Source organism: Carcharhinus amblyrhynchos, chromosome 3, assembly GCF_965287045.1.
Source record: "Carcharhinus amblyrhynchos chromosome 3, sCarAmb.v2.hapA, whole genome shotgun sequence".
Taxonomy (NCBI): domain Eukaryota; kingdom Metazoa; phylum Chordata; class Chondrichthyes; order Carcharhiniformes; family Carcharhinidae; genus Carcharhinus; species Carcharhinus amblyrhynchos.
Genome location: NC_137326.1, coordinates 114,652,136 through 114,673,439, shown reverse-complemented (window position 1 = coordinate 114,673,439; position 21,304 = coordinate 114,652,136). Strand labels below are relative to the sequence as shown.

At 40.1% G+C, this 21,304-nt stretch overlaps 1 protein-coding gene and 1 non-coding gene across 6 annotated transcripts in view; both read left to right on the top strand.

Annotated features, from left to right (window-relative positions):
* Window positions 1-21,304, top strand: part of cpdp (CPD photolyase) — a 34,537-nt gene that overhangs the window by 954 nt on the left and 12,279 nt on the right. For 4 of the 5 annotated variants that reach the window (XM_080185791.1, XM_080185792.1, XM_080185790.1 and 1 more), the window contains exons 2-9: window positions 2,986-3,518; window positions 4,304-4,449; window positions 6,230-6,412; window positions 9,343-9,501; window positions 10,673-10,871; window positions 12,187-12,339; window positions 19,919-20,040; window positions 20,905-21,064. In XM_080185791.1, the coding sequence (XP_080041917.1) occupies window positions 3,026-3,518; window positions 4,304-4,449; window positions 6,230-6,412; window positions 9,343-9,501; window positions 10,673-10,871; window positions 12,187-12,339; window positions 19,919-20,040; window positions 20,905-21,064 (1,615 nt within the window). In that variant the 5' untranslated portion in view covers window positions 2,986-3,025. Of the gene's footprint in view, window positions 1-2,925; window positions 3,519-4,303; window positions 4,450-6,229; window positions 6,413-9,342; window positions 9,502-10,672; window positions 10,872-12,186; window positions 12,340-19,918; window positions 20,041-20,904; window positions 21,065-21,304 lie in introns of all 5 variants that reach the window. The other variant, XM_080185789.1, reaches the window with a different exon arrangement.
* On the top strand, window positions 10,271-10,462 carry LOC145341687 (U2 spliceosomal RNA). Its single transcript, XR_013886441.1, has one exon. It is a non-coding gene; the product is annotated as a U2 spliceosomal RNA (small nuclear RNA).

The window sequence follows — 21,304 nt, the reverse complement described above, 5'->3', positions numbered from 1 at the left end:
AGAGAATTCCAGAGATTCACCACCCTTTGAGTGAAGAAGTTCCTCCTCAACTCTGTTCTAAACCGCCCCCCCCCTTTATCTTGAGGCTGTGCCCTCTAGTCCTACTGTCCTTTCTGAGCGGGAAGAGTCTCTCCACCTCTATCCTATCCATCCCATTCATCATCTTATATGTCTCAATGAGATCTCATGAATTGATAAAGCAGATGTATTTCTCTAGTGAGTATTGACTCAAATTATAAGTAGGTTGATCAGGGATGATGTCAGAAAGGGGAACAGCTAGCTCAAAAATTCTGCCCCTAAAAGCTGGTCAATCGAAAAATTTAGATGGCGATGAATAGATTTTTATTGGGCACTGATATTAATGGTTACAAAATTGAAGGCAGTGAATAGATTTAGGAAATAAATTAACTGATTTAATTGAATTGTAAAACAGGCTTAAGGGGCTGAATGGTCAACTCCAGCTTCTACAGGAGAGCAATTCACTCCTGTATTGGTGCTACAGAGGTGACTTTGATCCCCTAGGGCAGACCATACTGCGGCCTGCACAGATCTCCACTGATATATTTTTTCTTTACTCTTTCATGGGACATTGACGCCACAGCAAAGCCATCATTTGTTACCCATTCCTCAAGCTGAACATTTCAGGGCTCAGTTAAGAATCAACTACATTGCTTTGGACCTGGAGAACAAATGTCATGATGTGGAGATGCCAGCGTTGGACTGGGGTAAACACAGTAAGAAGCCTCACAACACCAGGTTAAAGTCCAACAGGTTTATTTGGTAGCAAACATCACTAGCTTTGGGGGCTTTTCCCCTTCGTCAGCTGAGTGGGGAGTTCTGATCACAGACAGAGCATATAAAGGCACACACTCAGTTTACAGAATACTGACTGGAATGCAAGCTTTTACAGCTATTCAAGTCTTAAATGTGAGTGGAGAAAGCATCAAGCATAGATTAAAGAGATATGTACTGTCTCTAGACAGGACAATAAGTGAGATGTTGCAAGCCCAGGCAAGTCATGGGAGTCATATGCTGCAGGAAAGGATGTTCTGAGGCATGGTACATTCAGCCCATGCAGACGCTACAACAATGGATGAATGAACACTGCTCGACAATCACCAGGCAAGGCTGTTCTGTTCCTGTTGGTGAACGCTTCAGCGGTCACAGGCATTCGGCTTCTGATCTTTGGGTAAACGTTCTCCAAAGTTGCCTTCACAACATATGAGAGTGCAGAGTCGCTGAGCAGAAACTGATAGCCAAGTTCTGCACACGAGGTTGGCCTCAACCAGGATCTTGGGTTCATGTCACTCTATTTGTAACCCCCATGACTTGCCTGGGCGTGCAACATCTCACTTACTGTCCTGTCTGGAGACGATAGACATATCTTTAACCTTAGCTTAATGCTATCTCTGCTCACATTGTCTGCACCTTTAAGACTTGATTAACTGTAAAGACTTACATTCTAATCAGTATTCTGTAAACTGAGTGTGTGCCTTTATATGCCCTGTTTGTGATCAGAACTCCCCACTCACCTGACGAAGGGAAAAAGCCCCCAAAGCTAGTGGCGTTTGCTACCAAATTAAATGGTGTTGTGGAACAAACGCCAGTCAGACTCAGTAAGGATGATAAGATTTCCTTCCCTAAAAAACATTAATGAACCAGATGGATCTTCATGACAATTGATGATAGTTTCACGGTCACCATTATTGTGATTGTTGAATCAGTGGCATTATCATTGTGCCGCCATCTCCCCAAGTGAATGACGAAACCTATGTGAACTACGAAGGGAGTGGTGCTGCCTCTCTGGAGAATTGACCTAAGTCTGATACCAGTGAATGAATTTCTTGCCTTATATTCATGAGTGACCTGTATACCATACAGTTTAGGAGTCCTGCCCACAGTGTGAGATTTGCAAGTGATGATTGTAGATTCTTATATTTACCAGTATTTTTCGCTGAGATATTCAAACTGGATCCCACCTCCTATTCAGACTCAGTCAGTCTTTTCTATCACAAGGACGTATCCCGGGGACTTCTTAAGTTTTGAATATCTCGCCCTTAAAAGAGGCTGTCAGTTGCAAACTGAATCCAGCAAAAATATTTAGTATTTGATTTAAACCTGTAACCAGTGAAACATGCAAAAACTAGGCTTAGTACAAGGAAACTTCTGACAACTTTTAAAGTGCTAGATTTAAAGAAACAGGTAGTGAATTAGAATTAGACAAAATATTTCAATTTTTTTCAATGCTCCCAGTCTTCCTTTGGCTCAGTAGAGGCAGCCAGTTTATCAGTATGTTACAACTATCTCTGTAGTGGACAATCTGCAAGTTTAACAACTTTATTTTTACTTCATTTTCAGTTATTTGCATTTGATTATTATAAGATAAATTAATTGCAAATAATGGTCATAATGAACATTCCCACAGCATTTTTGTTATTCAACATATTGATACAATTTTTTGATTTAGCTTAATTTTAAATATGCAGCAAAATGTATAACACGTTCAAAGCTTTATAGGAATATTTTGATAAGTAACTCATCGTTGGGCACGGCACTGTGACACAGTGGTTAGCACTGCCTCTTCACGGCGCCAGGGACCCAGGTTCAATTCCTGGCTTGGGTCGCTGTCTGTGTGGAGTTTGCATATTCTCCCCGTGTCTGCGTGGGTTTACTCCAGGTGCTCCAGTTTCCTCCTACCGTCTAAAGGTGTGCGCAATAGTGGATTAGCCATGTTAAATTGCCCCTTAGTGCTTGGGGTTATGGGGAAAGGGCCTAGGTGGCATTGTAATTGGTGCATACCCGATGGGCTGAATGTCCTCCTTCTGCAGTGTAGGGTTCTATGATCGGATGTGCGAGCCCTGCAGCATTAGTAAATATGAAATGGTAAAAACTATGGATCTGTCATTAACTTTATTCTGTTTACAGATTATTCATCAGTGTTTGCCAGTCATTTTGCCATGGACATTCTGTAATCTGTTTCTTCAGACCTTCAACTTGTCTGCAGAGTGCTAAACACAGAAGCTACATGTCGAAGAACAGGAAACAGGCCGACAGGAAATCTGGATGCGATGCTGTAGGTTCTGACTACAACAAGAAAATGGAAGAGAAATCAAATAAAAAGACAACAGCATTTTCCAGCTCCTCCAATAGCATGAAAACATCTATAAAGAGATTGAGAAAGGAACCAAGTCATAATGATTCCATTCAGAAAGAAGCATTGAATCTCCATGCTAAGGGAAAAAGAAAAGTGAAAGAGATCACTCCAGGATTGGATGAGGGAGAGTTATCCAAACTTAGCAACAGTAAAAAGAGGAAAGTTGAACAGCAGACTAAGGTCGCTCCCTCAAGTGAGGGAAGTCTGTTGGAAAGTATTAAAACGTCTCGTTTGTCCACGGCACCATCAGTGGAAGAATTTAGTTATAACAAAAACCGAGTTCGTCTTCTTTCTAAAACAGAGAGCATCAGGGAGAACTGTCAGGGAATTATTTACTGGATGTCTCGAGACCAACGAGTACAAGGTAGGTTACTTTGGGAGTTGGAGGTTGTTCTCTTCATACAGACATTTTAAATGTGACACATTGCCTGTTTCACCATCATAAAATGTCACTCAAGTTGGAATAACATAACTTCTGGAACGAATCTCACAACTACGTGTATTTTAATTATTAATATCTTATTTTCAATTGATTTTTATATACTTTGCATTCAATGTACATCCTATAATGGTGTGCATTTATTGCCAAGAATTACTCAGGGGTGCATAACTTATTCAGTGTGCTGACGTCTTCTATCTTTTGTCCTTCGCTCAGACAGGATTCTCATCCAAGTTATTTATCCTCTTCCTTCTCTTTCTCCTTGTGCATTGCTCTTTGTTGGCTGGACATTTATTTTTATTGATGATAAAGGGCACTTCATTTCCTCATACCGTACATTAATTTTCTGTATTTTGTTGAAAGCTCCAATGGTTATTTGCCATAATATTTCATGTAAACACTTACTGGCATATTTTCATTTGTAACAATGAAGTTTAAATTTAAATTTGGCTTCTATTGTGTTTGGACAAACAGATAAAGTCTATGAGAGAACAAACCTATTTCCAGCTGTATATAACAATATGGCTAATTTTAATTTTAAAACTGTATCAAAAGGGTTTTGGTGAGATTGTCGTCCGGTTCCAATTTCACTGATTTACCCAAAAATCTAACATCTAAATAATCTTTCTTTTAACATTGATTTGATTCCAGAGTAGTGTCATTACGAAAAATATCATCTTGCTGATCAAAGGAATAATTTATTCCCACAGATAACTGGGCATTCTTATATGCACAATGGCTGGCTCTTAAGCAGAAACTCCCACTCCATGTCTGCTTTTGCCTGGTGCCCAAGTTCCTGGATGCTACCATCCGCCATTTTGGTTTCATGCTGAAGGGACTTCAGGAGGTCGCTGAGGTAAATATTCTCATGTATTCTGTTTGATTAAAAGTTTGTACCGGTATTTTTCAAATCTCTGGATATGTGTGATAGATAGACTCTAGAAGAAGGATAATGATGTCAAGGAGATTATGCAACTGGCACCTGTTTTGATTTTAAGTGATGGTGAAATAATACACAAATTTGGCTTGAAGAAACGTGGTGGAACAGTGCTTTTCACTTATACGATTGCACACATGCAACATACAGTGCCTTTATTATACACTACAAATATAAAGTTCCAGCTTTTATGAAGTGGTAGCTCTGAATCAGAAAGCTGATCTTTCAAGTTCCACTAGAGACCAGAGCACAAAGTCCAAGCTGACTTTTCAGTGCGTTACTAAAGGAATATGTTACTGCTTGAGGTGAAAGATTACAGTTCAATCTGCTGGATATAAAAGTTCTCATGACACTATATTTAAAAAAAAAAGTTTGCCCAGTGTCTTGGCCAAAATTCATCTTTCAACCAACACCAAACAACTTATCTGCCCTTTCAGCTCATTGCTGTCGGCAAATGTGGCAAAACTGCCACATTTCCTTATACAAAAAAAAAACTACACCAAAATTAAACCGTTGGTTTTAAGTTGCTTTAGGACTAAAGGCTATAAAAGGCATGAAATAAATTCAGGTTCTTTTTCCTTTTTTATGAATCATGGATAGATAACAACATAATTTGGCATAAATAAAGATGTTTAATATACCCTCCTTGGAATGAAATGCAAGGATTTTTTCTAATAGTTTATTGAATGATTTTGTGATGTGATTTCTGATATGAATTGTCCATTATCCTTAGTATGCATTTATTGTATATAGCTGCTTCTCATAGTATTTTTCTATGTTCATAGCTGGGCTCAGTTGCAGATAAACTATTGCATTGATAGGTCTGAATGTTCCATCCTGCTGGTAAAGCCAATCACCAACCAAAGAAAAAAAGTCCCATTAAATGTAATATTTTCCATAGTTTACAAATCCCCACACACCCTGGCCCACCCAAACTCTGCAACCTTCTGAACCCCTTATTCACTCTTACAATCACTCCTCTAACTCAGGCCTCCCACTCTTCCACCTCACCTTACCCTCTCAAAAGCGTTGGTATTGGGAGCCCTCTTCCCAAATCTTTCCTCTCAAACCACATCTCTTTGATCAAGTTTTCATTGAGCACATTTTCCCCCGACAAAGATTTCCACTCATGTTTTCTTCTTGAAGTATCTTGGGATTTTTTCTGCACTTGAGAGTAATGCAGGCTGTTGCTGTCACCCGTTGATCTTAATGCCACATTATCATGAGGTGATCAGAGAGCAGAGAACTACCAAGGCTATATCTATTGTCCATTCTTAGTTTCCCCAGAGGCATTGGATCCTTTATTGTAGCAATTTGTTTTTACAACTAGATGATTTGTTTTGATAGAGGGCACAATGAGTCAAGTGTGTTTTGTGGGACTGTGGTGACACATGACTGAAGCAGGTAAGGATGTTACATTTTCGTCCCTGAATGGGATTAGAACCAGTTCAATCTTGACATCAATATTGTCATTTATTTTTCTTCTGGTGATTTTTTTTTGTCTAAAACCTGAAGGAAAACTGTAACGATTGAGATAAATTCCTCCTAGACTTTTATAGTTTAAAGCAAGAAGAATGGAGAAAAGTCTTTGAACAGGAGTGGGAGAAAAAGAAATAGCACTGGTGAATTTGGCAAATCAGAATATGAAACACTGACTTTTCTCGCTCTCACTGACAATATTGCTGACTTTACTTTGCAGGAGTGCAAACAGCTGAATATTTCTTTCCATCTACTCATTGGACTTGCTAAAGACGTGTTGCCAGAATTTGTTAAAGAAAACAACATTGGAGGCGTGGTTACAGATTTCTCCCCATTGCGTCTTCCACTTCAGTGGGTTGAAAATGTGAGACAGAACCTACCAGAAGATTTGCAATTTGTCCAGGTATTCGCATATTTCTTTTCCTTCCATTAAATTGATCTTTTGAATGGTTATAGTAAATAATTGAAATTTGGATAGACAATGTGCCTGTGTCATGTCAACACTGAGGTTCACACCGACAATGGGAACATTGCAGTTTGTTATCTTCCATGCAGAATTTCTCAAAGGAACATTTGTGGTCTGAAAAAACATGGATCTAATTATTATACAGCATAAAACCTTGACATCTTTCATAACAGGAGCTTTAATTGTGAAGAATACCATTTCAGTATAAGATCTCTCCTTCAACTTACAATTTAAAAAACTTACCTGGTAAATATCTCATTGTTGTTGGTGAGACCTCACAATGTACAAATTGATCGTTGTGTTCTCTACAATGTAACAGTGACCACACTTCACAAGTTGCAAAGTACTTTTGGAAGTTCCCAGACCTTTAAATGTGTTACATAAATGCGAGTTTTTTTTCTTGTATTACACTACAATACAGAACTTCCCATCTCCATCCGACAGCCTAAATCTCCATTTATTGCCAGGATACTTAAGCAGACCAGTAAGTTTCAGTGCAAAATGCTAAAATTTATCACACTCTCTAGAACACATTAGAAGAGGGAAAGTGCACTGGCAGTTCAGGTTTAACAAAAATCTACAGGATCAGAAAATAATTTGTATACCTGTTTTCCAGTCTTGCTCCAGTCTGTATTTTTCTACATTGATTCACTGCCTTCCTGAGAAATTGTCCCACGCACTCACCACCCTCCTATGTAAAGTAGTTAAACCTGAACTGTAAGAGTACCTTCCCTCTTCTTAGCTGATTCAGAAGGTCTGACAAACTTGAAACATACTGCAGCTAAATTTATCAGTTTGCTTAAGGATCCTGCATTACTTTAAACAGCCCAGACTAGAGGAGCTTTTAATCATTTGTTTAATGGTCCCTGGGATGCTCTTCTCTTTGGGCTGTCTCTCGGATTTGAGAATGACTTGGATCCACTCTGGTTTGATGCATTCTGAGATGGTTGATAAGTCCAATGTGTAGTCAAGGTCTCTGTCACATGTGGGTCAGGTGTGCTTGAAGGGTTAGATGAATGGGTTGGATATGGAGGCCTTGCATACAACAGGATTGTCACCCTGTGTATGATCTGAATACTTTTACTTTCAGCGACCTGGTCTGTGGCCAGATATGTTATTTCACAATCGTGTAATTGAGGAATGTAACAGTAGCAGCTCTTTATGATGTGAGCTGAATGTCATGCCTTTCACACTGCCATCATGGGGTTCTGAAATGTTTTTGAAGGCAGACTGGGAAACATTCAGTGAGACAAGACCAGACATGAATTATTTAAGGTGAAAGCAAATTCCACTTACTTCACTCAATCTTCTTGAAAGTGCCTTTTGTGGGCTGATTTATTCAAAGCACCTCTCATAATCTGACCCCTGTAGCCCTTTGCTTTAAAATCCGAATGGTCATAAAAATAATTTCCATTATTTTTGTTAGTTTTGACCTCTAGAAGCTGGAGGACAGCATCTCTGATACTTTTCTGTTCAGTAAGCCTTCCTGGAATTCACAACTGATGTCGCTAAAATTGACTATAGCCTCCCAAAAGCAGAGACTTAGCAGAAATCTAGTGCTGTACTCTCTTGAATAAATTGTTCTCACTACAATGGGTGTGTGAACATTTGTTGGTCACCTAAAATGACTATGTAATCCACTGCCAATGCCTGTCTCACAGCATTAGCATATTGAGCTTCCCATTGTTGAAACATGTACAACATTTTCTCAAAAGTAAAATATTTCAATATAATTCATCCCAAATCTGCTCTGCAAAACCCAAGAAGGAAAAAAGATACAGACACAATTGCCTTCTCCAGAGCTGCCTAAACAAAACAAAACCTAAGAAAAAGAATCATACAGATTCAAAACGTTAACTTTGTTTCACTCACCACAGACCTGATGAGTTTTCCATCTTGTTCTGTCTTTATTCTGGATATATGGCATCTACGGAATTTTCCTTTCACGATACAATTCTTTTTCTCCTATATCGTGAACACTTGGAGGCCTTCAGCCTTTCCTCTTAACTCAGGTAATCAGCAATGGTCCACAGGCATCTCTGTTCATTAGTAAGAGAAACAGTTGGTTATATCTATTTTGAGGCACAGCAGTCCAGATCAAACATGGAGCTAGGCAAATGGGAGGCCTCCATGAATAGCCATATCCAGTACAGGGATTGAACTTACACCCTCAGCGTCAATATGCAGTACATACCAGCTAGCTAGCCAGCCAACCTGAGTTAATTAACAGCCAGCTCAGGTGTCTTCAGTGTCTTATCAAATTGGTTGCTCTTTACTGCACAGTCTCCAGTGCCTGGGTATCCTTGCTGTAGCAAAGTGAGCAGAATTTTATACTGTACTCAATGTTTAGCTTTTAGCTGTGCCAATACTATGCACGGATACATTACCTCCTATGATTTGTGTTGTGTGTCCCAAGGCCCGGTTAATGCTGCTTGCTGTTGCTGTGTATTGTTTTTGGTAACTAAATGTTAAATTCAATTAGATGCAACTTTTTAAGTGTATTTTAAGGGGCGAAAAACTGCAGCAGGCGACGGTGCAGAGGGACCTCGGGGTCCTTGTGCATGAGTCGCAAAAACCCAGCTTGCAGGTGCAGCAGGTGGTCAGGAAGGCGGGGCAGGCTCGAAGGGCTAGATGGCCTACTCCTGCTCCTATTTCTTATGTTCTTATATAGCTATAGTGCAAAGAATAGACCAGTAATTTGGCCATATTCCTTAGATTTCGAGATGCAATTCACCTTTCGTAGAGGAACAGAAACTGACCAAATTCCAGACTACACATAAGAAAGCATTGCAACACAAAGAATGCTTTTATAAATTGTTTCCCTTATTCTTTTTATAATGTGTAGACATTTTGTTTACGGTGTTTAGGTTGATGCTCACAATATTGTACCCTGCTGGATAGCCTCAAAGAAACAAGAATACGGTGCCAGGACAATCAGGAAGAAAATTCATGACAAACTCCCCCAATTCCTGACAGACTTTCCTCCAATTGTCCAGCATCCTTATACTTCCCCCCTGAAAGCACAGGTTGGTATCTGGGTATACTTAATCTAGAAGCTCATTGACCTAATTAAAACAGTGGAAAACACAAACAGTTAATGTCTTAACTCCAAAATTAAGAATCCAGTGATGGTAGCTGGAAACAGAAGTAGTTTTGAGTCTGTACTGATTTGTAATTATTACTGTCTAAGAAGTCAGTAATATAACACCAGGAATCTGCATAATCATTTTTCAAAAAAATGCAAAATTGGAACAAAAGTAGGCCATTTGACCCCTTGGGCCTGCTCTGATATTCAATAAGATCATGCTGATTTGTTCGTATTTCAAATTCCATTTTCTATGAAAAAAATACATCAGCTGAGCACTAAAAAAGGCTGCTATTTTATTTTGAAAGGTGATTCACAAGTTTCTATTATGTTTAGTTCCAGTTTGCAGGTCAGTTTTGTCACTGGAAATTAATTCATTGGGATGATTGCGTGACAAACCCTCTCTGCCTGCAGTTCAATTCTAATGAGTTCTCCTCATGTTGAGATCCCATTTGTTTGAGGTTGCTTAGTTAAAGTAACCCATGCCCAAGCAAGAGAGTTCTGCCTTTCACTATGACACCAGGTGATAAAGTGGGAGAGATTCCTAATTAGCCATGTGATAGAAAGTTGGAGCCTGTGTATAACTCCAGGCTGCAACATGCATGTAAACATGCACATTGACACAATAACTTTGACTCCCTGAGACAACATTCAACCACCACCATGTAATTAAAATATCTGATAGTTGCTTATTTGCTCTCTGTTTTTTAATCGCTTCTCGGCCTTTTGGCTAAGATCAAGCGTAGTATTGACATGCTGTACTTGGTTGAAGTCATTAGGTTATATTTTAGCTTCATTTGAAGCAATTTTTTAAAGCAGCGTCTCGGCCTTTTGGCTAAGATGCAAAGAGATCAAGCCTTGGAGGAGGAGCTATGCCTAACTCCAATCAGCTTGGATCATGTAGATCAAGCTCAAGACAGGAGTTGAGAGCCCTGTCTTGTCAGCTTGGATCAGGAATATCTCAACTTGTTGGGACTCTGATTTGGACTTGATTGGATTGAATCAGAATAAAAACAAAAAAAAATTTGCTCTGTATGTTTTCTAAAGATGTGATTATTATTGATAATCTCAGTCAATTATCACTTTTGTTTGTTTTGGGATTATCTTGCCAGTTGATTGATTGGGCTGCGGCCTATGCAAGCCTTCAAGTGGACCGCACAGTTAAGGAAGTTGACTGGGCCAAACCAGGGACTGCAGCAGGTCTAACTACATTGCAGTCATTCATTAAGGAACAGCTCAAGCACTTCAGCACAGACAGAAACAACCCAAACAAAACTGCCTTGAGTAATATGTCACCATGGTTTCACTTTGGTGAGTGTCTGGGAAAATTTAACTTTGGGAAGCCTTGCTTTTTTTTTCTCATCTCAAAAGAAGCATTTCAGTTTGGAGAAGGGAAACAAATGACTGACCCCTAACCCTCTCTTCATCTGCATAACCATGTAGCTTGAATGTACGTTTCCCACCTCTGTAATTGTTATTTTAATTCCATGGATTTAACTTATCATCAACATTGTAATATTAATCCAAATACTGTCTTGAGACAATAGGCAAAACTGGTAATGTGAAAAATAGCATTGAATACAGGCATATTGAGAGAAAAACGGCTAGGGCAAAGAGTAGGGGTAAAAGGTATTTTGTTTGAATTGGAAAGTAGGATAAAGATACCATGCCCCATTATCTACACTAGCATCTGTTTTGTTTCCCACTTATGTAAAATTTTTGAAAAATTACACAGAGGAAAGATTTTTAAAGTTAAACTGAAATCAAATTGGGGGTTTGGCAAATTGAGGAAGATTGCAACAGGCTAGATAGGTTAGCAAAATGAGCAGATAGATGGTACATGATGTATAATATAAAGAAATGTGAAGTAGTACATATTGGAATTTTAAAAAAGTAATACAAGAGAGAATAACTTAACTGGCAAGACTTGCAGGGGTGGAGGGACTGATGCATGTATATAAGACTTGCAAATAATATGCTGTCTTTTATGAATAAGAGCATTAAAAATGATGGTGGATTTCTACAAGTGGGCCACGGTTGGAATATGGCACATGCCTAATGGTCACCCGAGAAAGAGGATATTAAAGCCTTGGAAAGAGTAAAGTGTAGACTCACATAAATTATACCAGGATTTAATATTATGAAGAAAGGTTTGAACAATTGGAGCTTTCCAATGGAAGGTTAAAGGTATATGTATTAAAAGGTTTTTAAAATTGTAAGAGTTTTGAGAGAGTGATATATGAAAAATTATTTTCATTGTTTGGCAAATCTATAAGATGTGGGCAGAGGTTCTGAATCATAAGTAAAAGAGCAAAGCTGTATTTGAACTCCGTTTCACACATTAGATTCACCACTGTGACAGGAACTATGACATCATTTAAAAGGGAGTTGAATAAACATTTTGAAAAGGAATATTAAAGGATGAGGGGGACAGACAAATGAATTAGACTACATTAGAAACCTCCAATTTGTGTTGGAAACTAATGTTAGTTTATGGGGCCAAATGGCCTCCTTCCATGATAGATTCTGTAAAAGCCTGGAATTTTACTGCTGCCCCAGATTACCGTAAGCAGTCCTGAAATAATATCTTCAATGATTCTCAGGATATCTCAACCTCCTTTTGCAGGTCAGGTTTCAGTTCAACGAGCAATCCTGGAGGTAAGGAAATACCGCAATGTATTCAAGGACAGTGTGGATAGTTATATCGAAGAAGCTGTGGTACGGCGGGAGCTGGCGGACAATTTTTGTTTTTATAACGAACAGTATGACAAGGTTCAAGGTGAGGAGTGGCCTTGTTTCATATCATCTCATGTGGAGTATAAATTATGAGTAATCACAATGTCAGCTTTTTGTTGTTTGAACCTTACAAGATAATTGCAATTATTGAATTCAATTCAATTCAATAACAAATTAAAAATCTTCATCTTGCAGATGTATGGAATCTAACATAATGTGCCTTTTTCTTTTTGTCAGTTTACTGCTGTGTGGTGCTAATGAACTATAACTTGTGACGTGAATTCCCATATACCCAGCAGCAATTGATTAATGGGCAGTTATAATTATCTAAGATATTTGTACTGACTAGATATTGCTACACAATTCTGGATGAGTGGGGGTGTAATAAATCAAGGGTGACTTGAAAAAGCTAAAGAATAAAAGGCTTTATTGTAAAGGAACAAATAACTATTTGCAACAGCATCAGATAGAATAACTATGTGATTGTACACTACTCCTTCCTGGCTCCAACTGCAGATCCTGCCCCTGCCAGAGATATGAGCCCTCACACTCCATTCCCACCTTGACACTCCGTACAGTCGGGCCTGACTACGTGGCCCTTAGGGAACGCCCCATTAAAGGGGCCATATTACTTCACTCACTCCTCACCCCCAACTCCTGAATTCACCTAAGGAGGAAATAAAGAAAACATCATTAATATGACAACAATTTTCATAAGGGACGTCAGAGAACCGTCCCCAAGGCAACATGTCATAAATTTAATCGATCCAGTGATTTCCAAACTCCAGAAGAACATCTCAACTCTGAACTAAGTTTATCTGGGAATGAAAAATCATGTTGGGTCGAGGCGAAAGGCAAAGTGATCAACCCCAAGGTCCAGTTCTTCAAGTAGCTGCTGTATTCTCAGTTACTGGATTCATTGGATGCTTTGGTTGCACATTTACATCCGGGATCCCTGTGACAAATCCTAGCAGATCTAAATTTCCTGCTGGAGTCTCCTGTTGATCCCTTGTGTCAGGCACTACTCTCTTCCTCAGATGGTCTACGTGTTTTCTGATGTGACATCCTTGCATCACTATGATATAGGGCACTGTTCTTTCCACTAGCTTACCAGTCACCCATGCTAATCCTGCTGCAGACTCTCTGACTGTGACTAAACCCTCACACCAGCAAACTCTGTCGTTCTTTCTTAAGTCATGATTTCCTTTATAAGAGGCTTGCGTAGCCTCCACCCGCCCCACCAAATCTGGGAACAGTATATCTAAATGTGTTCTTAAATGGTATTCCATTAATGACCCGGCTGGCATGATCCTCGTTGTCACAATTGGCGTTGTATTATAAGACAGCAAAAAGCTGGCAATATGTAACGGTGAAGGTTTATTGATATGTTTTTTCACTGAAGTCTTGAAAGTTTACATTCCAGTAACCCATTTGAGGCTGGGTGGTAACATGCTGACCTAACATGGAGAATACCATTTGATTTTACAAAGTTCTGAAACTCCTCCACTGTGAAGGATGTGCCATTGTCTGATACTAAGAACTCCAGGATCCAATGACTGGCAAAGATTTTCTTCCTCAATTTGTCAATGGTGGAGCTGCCATCATGGACTTCATCAACTGGACATCCAGCCACTTTGATTATGCATCCACTGATATTAAAAGCATGTGGTCCATAAACGTCTATGTATTCTTGTCCAGGGTCTGCCCGGTCAGTCCCAAGGGTGCAGCGTAGCTGGCGGTGGCAGGGTCCACTGAGCTTGACAGCTGGGGCATTGTCTCACCATCCTTTCTATTTCTCCAGCCAGGCCTGGCCATCACACACAACTTCTGGCTGGTACTTTCATTTTGCTTCTACCTGGATGTAAGTCGTGCAGCTCTTGCAACAAGAGATGTCTTGGCAGGACAATAACCCTAGCCCCTAACAACACTATCCTGTCTTCACTGGTTATCTCCATCCTCCTTCGTAGGTAGGGTTTAAGCAGCTCTGACTCCTTATATCACCACCCTTGCATGACCATTTTCTTCTCTTTCAACAATACTGAGTCTCTTTCTGTCCACGTGTTTCACTGAGACCAGCAAAGTGTCTAATATACACAGAGCCAACACTATTGCAGAACTGGCAGTGATGCCACTGTCTGTGGACAGGGACAACCTGCTGAGTGCATCCTCATTTGATATGTGTTCCTGGGTAATGCTGAAAAGTATAATTGTATGCAGCCAAAAATGTCTGAAAGTTTTTCTTAGCCTTTGAATTGTACTCTCAGCAGTAATAGAGGACATCATTGAAACTTCTGGAATGAGCATACAGACCCACCATGAGCAAATAGACTAGTGAAATCAACATGGATGCGTTTCCAAGGGTTTTCTGGCCAATTCTATGAATAGAGGGGTGCCAACTGAGGCACGTTTCTCAAATCTGACATGAAGAACAAGATCTTGCAGGGGTTTTAATGTCTTGGTTCAGGCTATCAAAAGTAACTTCTTGCATTTCCTTTCATGCAAACTGTTCCACAATGTCCTGAATGCAGTTGATCCAAAACTGGTTTCCTCAACATTGCTGGAGTAATGACTTGCATGCCCCAAAGCAAACAACCTGAAGTCACTGAAAACTTTATCCTCTTGGAAATGTATGGAAGAAGGTCAAGTGAGACTTGGAAGTCAAGGGAAGAATTGCCATACGTTGCAATGTCCTTGACTTTGGACAATGTTTGGTCTGCTGAAATGGCCTTTGTGATTTGGATTGAAGCGATGGATGTGTTCTCCACTTATACAAAGTAGAAAAGTCTTTCTGAGAGTGTCCCTCTGGCTGATTAGTAGGAGCAGCCTTGAAAGATCATCCATTTTGTCATGCAAGAGAGATTTTAGATATTTAATGTCATGTGTGTGAGCACTCGACATTAATGCCCAACACTGCATTCTGCTTGCAGTTTAGGAAACATATTAAGGTGGGGAGTCAATAATCAATCAGGAACGTGAATTTCCATCCAAACAGGTACTAGTGAAATTTCTATATTCAAAAAGATCCCCAGTGCTTTGATTTGAACATTTTGGCACTCTGCTTTACTTAAAGTCTGTGAAGCAAACACTATGGGCCTCTCCACATCAGAGAGTATTATGTGTTAGACAATGGCCCCAGCTCCATAAAGTGATGCATCACATGCAAGTTGTAGAGGTAAGGAGGAGGTCAAAATGCCTCTGAATATGTCAGTGCTGTTTTGGCCTCCTTGAACGCAGCTTCACTCCATTCAGTTCCAAGTTATCTTCCATTCTGCCCACCATAGTTACAGATTTCCCTGCATGTTTTCAGAATGATTTTTGCAAGCATCAAGGGAAGATGTTTAAGGTTTTCCTTATTCACAACATCTGTGACCAGAGAAACTACTGCCCCTGTATTCAGTTCATTGGCCTTCCAGTAGCAGTGTCATTCAGTAATCTGTGAACTACCTGCCAATGACAAGATGTGGAAGGGCTGCTGTTCTTTGGATTTTGATGTCACTCTTGTCTTCCCGTTCCTGCTGTATGACATGTAGATTCTCATTATTATGCCAGATTACAAATGTCTTTTTCTCTGATTTGCTTTTGTGATCCAAGCTTCTTTTTTGTTTTTATAGGCATGTGCAGGAATGCCACACTGACAGCATTCAGCTCTCTATATCAACCAGTCAGATAGATGGTGTTGTGTATTGGAGGCTGATAAGCAGGACAGACTTTGGTTAAAAATGAATAGAGCTTTATTAATAGTGTGTAATCTCTGCTACTTCTCTCCCTGTTTGGCATGGTTGGTCTCTTACATGATTTCCAATGCGTGAATTAATGCAGCAGAGCTCTGGAATAGGAATAAATATAAATGCATAACATTTCCTCCCCACTTAAATTGAACATCCCTAAATAAGTTCAATATGAACAATAGCCAATAAATCAATCACTGTTAATCAGGCTGAGGATTGTTGTTCTCGGAGCCGTTTACAGTGAACTTCTGGTGGCTTCTACTGCACACTGATCTCATCAGTGATTGGTTTAACCAGAATTGATGTAGGAACTAGAAGTTGTCTCTGCGTTTGAACAGAAGGTGAGATTTTGCTTTCCTCAATGGCGTCTGGTAGTGTACGGGTTGTTGATTCAGTGGACGTTTTATGTATTTAAGTACACAAACTCTATTGCTAGTCTTCCTTTGCAGCCAGTTCCAATGAAACAATGATTTCAATGGCTATCTTCAAAATATTATTATTCTCAATTAGCAGAAGTTTTTGTGTCGCTTCACTGCGTAGACCACAAACAAATTTGTCCTGAATAGCATAATTCAACTCATCTCTAAACTCTCAATATTCTGCAAGTCTTTTAGGCACCAACACGAACAGTGTGATTGACTCCCTCTCTTCTGGGTTTCTTGTACAGAATCTAAAGTGCTCTGAAATCACCCGGGGTTTTGGTGAAAAACGTGCTTGCAGAATGTCCATAATGTTATTTGTACATTTTAGTGCCGGGTTTATCAGGTTGCAGTAAACTAAAAGCTTTTCCTTTCCCCAATCACAGTCAAGAAAGTGGGCACCATAATATCTTCAACTACTTTGTTTGCCTGTGCAAAATAATCAAAGCACTAGGTACACAAGAGCTCCATCGTTCCACATTTTCATCAAAAGGTACCATGATGCCAAAAACTCCCACCGTTTTTTCACTTGAGCAGGTTTCCCGCATGCACACTTCACACCTGTGTTTCCAGCAGCTACCTCAATTTTCTTGCACATAAGCTTCAGCCTCTTATTTATCATAGGCAACTCTATAATCTGCATGTAAAGTATCATTTACTCATGTGCACCTAGCCCGTCAGTCTCTGTAGCACGTGTCATGTTTTCCTTTTTTATTATATTTCCTCGGTTAATTTCTTCTTTCCAGATGGCTAGCAAGCTTATGTCTGTATCCTTGTTGGCAGTTTTTGTTGGTGTATTGGAGACATAATACGCAGGACAGACTTTAACTAAAGACAAATGGAATGTTGTGTGATCTTTCCTGTGGCTGCTCCTTCTCTCTCTGTTTGCCACACTAGATCTATTACATCATTTGCAATGCATATATTAATACAGCATAGCTCTACATGAGCCAATAGGAACTAATACAAATATATAACAGATGGTGACCAGCATTTCCATAACAGTAACATTCTCAGCTGCTTGCTATCGAGTGCTTGCTCAGCTGTCATGTTAGACAGTCGAGCTGACGCGTTTAGCTACAGTGCTTCTTTTGCAGCCATGGAGATTGCAATCTGTTTGGATTTTTGCAAGCTGATGTGTGCAGCTTTGGTCACCGCACTTACGCAAGGATATTTTGGCCTTGGAGGGAGTGCAGAGGAGGTTTACTAGGCTGATACCGGAGTTGAGGGGGTTGAGCTATGAGGAGAGGCTGGATAAACTAGGCTTGTACTCGTTAGAGTTTAGAAGAGTGAGGGGAGATCTCATTGAGACGTATAAGATGATGAATGGGATGGATAGGACAGAGGTGGAGAGACTCTTCCCGCTCAGGACAGTAGGACTAGGGGGCACAGCCTCAAGATAAAGGGGGGGCGGTTTAGAACAGAGTTGAGGAGGAACTTCTTCACTCAAAGGGTGGTGAATCTCTGGAATTCTCTGCCCGTTGAGGTGGTGGAGGCTGTCTCGCTAAATATTGTTAAGACGCGGGTTGATGGGTTTTTGATAAGCGAGGGGATTAAGGGTTATGGGGAGAGGGCGGAAATGTGGAACTGAGCCACGACAGATCAGCCATGATCTTATCGAATGGCGGGGCAGGCTCGAAGGGCTAGATGGCCTACTCCTGCTCCTATTTCTTATGTTCTTATGTACTTATGTTCTTATTTCAATGTTTCATTGAATTGACAAAATTCAATGAGCTTTTTAAGTACTGAAACATGCTATGCAATTCTTTCTCCCTCTCCTTGGTTCCTTCTGTGAAATCTAAATATTTCTGTTATGACAGATGGTTTAGGGGAAAAATAGGTCTCCACGGCATTTATAAAGTCCTTATGATTTTGAGTCAGGTTCTTCAGGCTGCACCAAGCTTTTTAATAAGCCAAATGTTTTTAGGTCCTATCACACTTAAGAAAGTTATCACCTTTCATTTTCAATTGCATTTGCAAAGACTGAAATACTGAATGTTCAGTGTGCAAGCACCACAGTTCATCACTCTCATCAAAATGTCCTGTAGGTCTGGTAAGTGGTTATTTTCAACCTTTTGTTTTCTCTCTGCCAGTTGCTGTTTTGAACGTGTTGCTGTTTGAAGAGCTGGAACCAATGTTTTTTAACTCCTAGCTGCCATCTTTCTGATGCGAGTTCCCACGCTTCCCGAGTTTAGGCAGGCTCACCAGTAACATGGCTTCCCTTTGATTTAAAACATTTCAAAACTTCTTTGTTGCTGTTTAAAGTGCAGCAACAATCTCAGTTTTTTTGGTGATTCGAGAGATTTTTTTTTCCCTTCTGTTTTCCATGCTTCAAGAACTCTGTTGGCTGCCGATTGCACTATGAGTCCAATGTTTTCATGAGTCGTTTCTTTTCATTAGCTCTTTCCTACGTTTTTAATGTCCCAGGTTCATTTTTTAAACTTAGAGCAGCAGTGTTCCTGATTTGCTGTGTTTTAAAAAGACAATCTGCTGTAATTCTTTTTACCATACTCTGTAGTCACCTTTTAATTTTTTTAAATCTACACATTTCTTTCTGTTCCAAACACTGCAGATCCCTATATTTTTAACTGTGCATGCCAGTACAAATCCAACCTGCAGTTCAGCTGGAAGTGACACCAAGCAAAGATCAGTTGTCCTTGTTGCCAGTTTGTTACACATTTGGCCCTGGTATCTTCCAAGATCAATCAGTACACATGATGCCACAGGAGACGATTTTAAGACTGCAACTGTCCTTTGTTACTTCAATAGAAGAATTAAAAGAAAAGATGGATCCTATAATCCCATAACGCACTGGCTTGGGAAGTATGGCAAGCTAGACAAGATATACCACACATAACAGAAATGTTACTCAGTCTCCTATGATACTAGTTGAACCTTAACATGTTACCTGGGAGCTTGAGTAGGGAAACTGCCATAACTTTTCTGCCAGGTTAAACCAACTCAGAATATGCTGAGAAGAAAAGAACACAAAGGGAACGTTTTAACACACTTTTGGTAGAAAGAGGAGGATGCTCCTCCAGGCCACAAAAAGACATTTGTATGTTCCTCTGGCCCAGACCCACCCTCCCCTCTCCTACACATCAGACCTGTCCAGCATCACTTACTTACAGGTACTTAACCTGACTTTTCCAAAGACCAGCAGCCTTTCCTGTTCAATTTCAGCCTGTTCTCAGTGACGTACTGATGACACTAAAATTTAAATTGTCATGATCTTATTTGCTGGGAACCCACTTGCAGTTTAAGTTGTTGAGTATTTTGTGCTTTTGAGGTTTTTCAAGCTGTTTGGCAAAACAACCAGAGGTGACATTGGAAAACACTTGGGGCTAAAGGGATCGAGGGCTAAAGAGGCATTTTAAAGGGCTGAATGGCCTACTCCTGCTTCTAGTTTCTATATTTCCAAAACATTTTTCTTTAAAGCTACTCCTTCATTACCTGAGTTATTTGTTTCTTCCAGGTGCCTCTGACTGGGCACAGAAAACTCTGAAAATGCACAGCAAAGACCAGCGGTCGCATCTTTACACACTGAAACAACTGGAAGATGGGCAGACACATGATCCCTTGTGGAATGCTGCACAGGTACATATAGGAACAAACAAAGTGCCCTCCCAACTCTCTGAACACACTTTATATCCATGTGCAGTGTGCATTTTTAAACTCATGACTTGCATTATGTTGGAAATTCTCCCAATGAACTGATAAAGTTGTCAGCAGCCTGTTTATTTCAGTGTGTGTGTTCCTGATTTGTATTTTGTAGAAGTAATTTCAGATACAGTATTCTCTTGTGTTTAATGAACATTATTGCCATAATTTTAATCAGCTCTGAAAATAGAGGGACATAAAATTCATAAGTTCCAGAAATATTAATAAGAGCAGCTTCCTTGTTAGTGTCGAGGTTAGTATCCCACCCTGTCACGTGGGAGACCAAGGTTCAATTCCCCAACCGGGAGCTGCCAAGTTCCATAACAAAGGGTGGGGGACAATGACTGTTTGGGGATGGCACAGTGGTTAGCACTCTTGCCTCAGTGCCAGGGTCCCAGGTTCAATTCTGGCTTCGGTTCACTGTCCATGTGGAGTTTTGTATTTTCTCCCCATGTCTGCCTGGGTTTCCTCCTAGGTGCTCCGGTTTCCGCCCACAGATCAAGGATGTGCAGGTTAGCCCCTTAGTGTCAGGGAAATTAGCAGGGTAAATGCGTGGGGTTACAGGAGTAGGATCTGGGCGGGATTGTGGTCGGTACACATTCGATGGGCCAAATGGATTCTTTTTGTACTGTAGGGTTTCAATGATTCTATGAGGACAATTTTGTTAGATGGGGTAAGAGTTTCAGTCCATTTTGATCTTTCCAACCAGAATGAACATGCACTCCGATTGTGCCCATCACCCCCAGCCTTCGTTCTTGTGAAGTGTAGTATCTTAAACAAACAACTTCTTGTTCTCTGTAGCTTCAGATGGTCCATGAAGGGAAGATGCATGGTTTTCTTCGAATGTACTGGGCTAAAAAGATTCTGGAGTGGACTACCTCTCCTGAGGAAGCCTTACAGTTCTCGATCTATCTGAATGATCGTTATCAACTCGATGGCAGAGATCCAAATGGATATGTAGGTAAGCATAAAGTTGTTTTGGGTTTATTTCAAACGTGTGCACCAATACATTGCATGTTTACATAATTAATCGCCTACTCTGAAGTTAAAAATAACAGCCAATAGACAATGTGTTAATAGATCATTTATAGTCCATTCCTTGCCCCTCGGCATAAGCAAACATCACCTCTCTTTCCCAAGATCCAGTATCCTGGGATTCCATTCCCATTCCTTTCAGAATCAGAAGCTGTAAAGGATAATG